Consider the following 4,617-nt stretch of genomic DNA (forward strand, 5'->3'; position numbering starts at 1 on the left):
TGAAAAACTTACCATTTTAAAGCTGAAAAAACATGAATATTATTAAGTATTAATAATGGATTTAATATTTATTTATTTCATAGGTGACCATGGTATAAAAGGCATTATCCCTTACGTATTACACACACTTCCAGCTGCATCCACATGACCCTAATGCTTTTAATCGTTTCATAAAATCATATATTAATTTATTATGGACACCTTTGGATGATTATGTGAAGCCAGAGAATAATTATAATCAATGTTTATCTTAAGTTATGGAATCTTATCAGATTCTGGCAGCTCATCCAGCAGCACCCCAGAGGAGAAAAGAGACCAGAAGATTAAAGTTTGTCTTCATGGCGGTTTCACACCTGCAGCCTAAACCTGATGATGATCGCTAAACTGGAGCAGAAAAGGGCTGAAAGGTTTTCTCAAACAGATTTTATTCAAACCAACAATTAAAAATATGTTTACATTCAGAAAGAATCAGCTCAGAAAGATCAGAACATTTCATCCAAACTGACCAGAGATCAGTTTCTGTACAGCATCAGGAGGAGGAGGAGGAGGAGGAGGAAGGCTCAGCAGGACGTGAAGGTCTTCCAGAAGAAGTTCTTGCAGCCAGCCTTTCTCTCTCGGGGGGCGAGCAGCGGCCCACTGCTGGCGGCTCGCTCCAGGTCCACACGGATGTCCTCTGGTTCCCCTTCAGGGAGCGTGAACCCGTCCTCCTCCAGGGCCTCGTTCTCCATCTGCAGGAGGTCCGAGAGGAGGAGCTCTGCCAGCGAGGAGCGAGACACGTCCTGCAGAGACAGAGAGGAGACGGCGTACATTGAGATGTTACATGGTGAAAGAGATAAAATGATGTTCCTGAACTTCCTGAACCCAGAAATGACTCCAAACCTCCCAGAAACATGTTTTTAGTCCCTTCGGCCCGTTGGGGACGTCCTGTAACGCTGGGGGACAAGACGGAACATCTGGATGAGAAGATCCTGGAGGTTTTATGTGTCCAGGAGAGGAAAAAATAAAACTCCTGGTGGTTTTTAGCTCGGTCTCGGTCTCCAGTCCTCAGCCTGAGGGCCAAACTGCGTCCAAGCAGCCGGTCATGCTCTGCAGACGTCTGCAGGTGAGTCAGAGTTTGACGTTTAAGGCAGAGACGCAGCTGCAGGCTGCAGGACGCCGGTCCTGGAGGACTGGAGATTAGATGACTAGATGGAGACGAGCTTCACAGAAACCTGATGTTCCTGGAATGAAGACTTATCATCCCTGCACCAACGTCTCCACCTACAACTTTAAAACAACCCTATCCAAAAAGATAAAAACATTAAATTATAAAAGCGTAAAAATGTTCTACATCTAGGAGAGTTCCTCCTCTGTGAGCTTCTGTGTCTCTGCTCTGTCTTCTCTACCATAGAAAGTACTCCTGGGTCAATGTGAGCTTCTGTGCTTTCTGTGTCTCTGCTCTGTCTTCTCTAACATAGAAAGTACTCCTGGGTCAATGTGAGCTTCTGTGCTTTCTGTGTCTCTGCTCTGTCTTCTCTAACATAGAAAGTACTCCTGGGTCAATGTGAGCTTCTGAGCTCTCTGTGTCTCTGCTCTGTCTTCTCTAACATAGAAAGTACTCCTGGGTCAATGTGAGCTTCTGTGCTTTCTGTGTCTCTGCTCTGTCTTCTCTAACATAGAAAGTACTCCTGGGTCAATGTGAGCTTCTGTGCTTTCTGTGTCTCTGCTCTGTCTTCTCTAACATAGAAAGTACTCCTGGGTCAATGTGAGCTTCTGAGCTCTCTGTGTCTCTGCTCTGTCTTCTCTAAGCCCCAGTGGGTGGAGGCAGATGAGCGTTCACACTGAGCCTGGTTCTGGTTCTGCTGGAGGTTCTCCTCCCTGTTAAAGAGGAGTTTTCCTCTCCACTGTCGCTTCATGCATGCTCAGTATGAGGGATTGCTGCAAAGCCATCAACAATGCAGACGACTGTCCACTGTGGCTCTACGCTCTTTCAGGAGGAGTGAATGCTGCTTGGAGAGACTTGATGCAACCTGCTGGGTTTCCTTAGAGAGGAAACTTTCTCACCAACCTGGAGGATCTGATGGAGTCTGACTTTGGAAAGAGCCTTGAGACGATGTGATGTTGATTGGTGAATAAACTTTAATTAAAAAAACAAATCATCTTCGCTGTGTTTATGAAGGTTCATCAGCCAGGAGAGATTTAATTTAATTTATTGATTTTGTTTTTGTGTTTCTAGGATCATTTTAGCATCACATCTTTAATGTGATTCTTTTTTTAAACACAAAAACTCAACAAATGAAATCAGGAGACTAAAGCTGGTGGTTAGAATGCTTCAGGTTAAGAAGAACCGAACGGACCCGGTCGAGCTGCGATGATTATGATGACGAACAGTAACGATGCATGAGGAGTCCAGATGCTCTGATTCTGATTCTGATGCATGAAAGTTGCTCCAAATCAAAAACCTGAATTTGTTCTCTGGACCTTTAAGGGAATCAGTTTAAATTGAAATGTAACATTTTAAAGCAATTTTTGCTCTGAATTAGATGAACGTAATAAAGCCGGAGGGGTTGAGTCTGAATAAATTAATAAGTTCTGAAGCATCACAGTTTCTGGGTGTGACGGCGACATTTTGGACTCAGGAACGTTGACGTTCCTCTGAGGTTCCTGGAAGCTGAGAAAGGAAACGGTTCATGTTCTTCAGCTCCTGCTGGAAATCATCCGGTTTGTTTTCAAAACCGTTTTTACATCAACTAAATTAAATCTAATGTTCTGCGACAAAAATGACAAAGGCTGTGTTTCCTGGAAATGAACAAATGTCTCAGTCTGTCCTCCTCAGATGAAGTTCTATCTGGGATTCTGAGCTGAGATGAAGACCCAGTCCCTCTGCAGCCTGTTGATCAGAAGAGAACCAGCAGCTTCTGCTGATTTAATCTCAAACCTTGAATTTACTGCACAGTCAAATAAAACACATAATACTCAGTTAACCCTTTAAAAAGTTCCTCTCAGGATGTTTACGGCTCCAGTTTTGGTTTTTATGTGAAACTAATGAATCATCAGCCAATCAGGCAGCAGATAAATGTTTAATTAAAAACCTTTTTTATATTCAGCGCTGAAGCCACGATGAGATTTTCTGATTTTCCTTCTGCTTGAAAACAAACTGAGCCGTTATTCTGGGTCTGAAGTAAGAAAAAAATCTGCAGGTTAATGCACAATTTATCAAATAAATAATCAAATTAAAGTAATAATAATAATAATAATAATAATAATATTAATAATAATAATAATAATAATAATAATAATAATAATAATAATAATAATAATAATAATAATAATAATAATAATACATTTATTTAGAAGCGCCTTTCAGGAAACTCAAGGACGTGGTGCAACTAAATGTCAAAATACAAGTAAAATCAAATATCAAAATATCAGAGATTAGAAAAAAATTGTTAAATTAAGAGAGAAGGCTATTTGTTCATAAAACTGTGATTTCTTCTCATGAGATGCAGGCGGTAGCTTATTTTGTGATATCAATGCTCATTTAAAACATTTAAAGTTTAATTCAGTAGCTGCACAAAGTCTTAAACACGGAATAATTATTCACTTAAATCATTAAAACATACTTTTTATATAACTGTGAGGAACAGGTTTTTCTACTTTAAATGATCAATAATCAGCGCATTTATCAGGTGAAAATAATGGCATAAACTAATTTTATTACTAAAAGCTGCGGGTTTCCCGGATTTTGGGCGTCTTCAGTTTTTAGAAAAATCCCAAAGAAACTTTTCTGAAGAACAAAATATTTTCTTAACCATGACAATAAAAGCGCAGATCTTACTGAAATATTAAAGCACCATCATTGCTGCTATAAACCAGCGGTAAATTCAGATTTTCAGAATTTAAACTCGGAGTTCTGCGTCTGCTCGGTTCTGATCGGTTCTGCTCGGTTCTGCTCGGTTCTGATCGGTTCTGCTCGGTTCTGCTCGGTTCTGCTCGGTTCTGACCTGTTTGGAGCTCAGCAGCGGGGTCCGGTGCAGCAGCAGGCGGAGTTTGGAGTCTCTCTGGGCGGCGGCGGAGCAGCTGATGGAGGCGCTGAGGCAGAGGAGGAGCAGGAGGAGGCAGCGGAGGCTCAGGGAGGAGAACATCTTCATCACCTTTCTGTCTGTCAGGCTGCGGCTCGGCGGGTCTTCTGGTTCCGTCCCGGGAGAGATGGGTTCTTATAAAGCCCTGCTGGCGTCACCCTGATGGACAGAGGGGGTGACTGATGATGATGAGCATGTTTTTTCCATAGCTTTAGTGAAATGATCCGTTTTTAAGCTGCTCTTCTTCTCCTTTCCTGCTGTTCAGTTCGCAGTTTGTCAACCTGAGGCCCGCGGGCCCTCAGCGGGACGGCCAGACCCGGTCCACGGTCCTCCTGGAAAACCTTCGCAGGGAGGAAGGTCCAGACCTGCTGCACTTTGATGCTTCAAACTAGGGCTGGATGGTACAAAATAAAAGTATATCAATAAAATAGGAATCATATTGATAGATAATTATCAACTAATTAAAAACATATATTTTAAGTGCAGCCCTGACCATTTTATGCTGTTGCTTAGCAACCTGTTTTTAGATACAGAACACATAAACACTGAATTCAAA

General features: G+C 42.0%; 1 protein-coding gene across 1 annotated transcript; it reads right to left on the bottom strand.

Annotated features, from left to right (window-relative positions):
* Window positions 1-419: 419 nt before the first annotated feature.
* LOC105915678 (somatostatin-1) lies at window positions 420-4,240 on the bottom strand. Its single transcript, XM_012849863.3, has 2 exons — window positions 3,984-4,240; window positions 420-779 (listed from the first exon to the last, which is right to left on the bottom strand). The coding sequence occupies exons 1-2, from the start codon at window positions 4,128-4,130 to the stop codon at window positions 561-563; spliced, it is 366 nt and encodes a 121-aa protein (XP_012705317.1). The 5' UTR covers window positions 4,131-4,240; the 3' UTR covers window positions 420-560.
* Window positions 4,241-4,617: the final 377 nt, after the last annotated feature.

The sequence above is a fragment of the Fundulus heteroclitus genome, unplaced genomic scaffold (genome assembly GCF_011125445.2).
Source record: "Fundulus heteroclitus isolate FHET01 unplaced genomic scaffold, MU-UCD_Fhet_4.1 scaffold_44, whole genome shotgun sequence".
NCBI lineage: Eukaryota > Metazoa > Chordata > Actinopteri > Cyprinodontiformes > Fundulidae > Fundulus > Fundulus heteroclitus.

Bases quoted from the DNA above. Each gene is read 5' to 3' on its own strand.
- LOC105915678 (XM_012849863.3), bottom strand. From the start codon at position 4,130: ATGAAGATGTTCTCCTCCCTGAGCCTCCGCTGCCTCCTCCTGCTCCTC. The intron at 780-3,983 runs GTCAGAACCGAG...CTGTCTCTGCAG, and splicing joins CGCTGCTGAGCTCCAAACAG to GACGTGTCTCGCTCCTCGCT.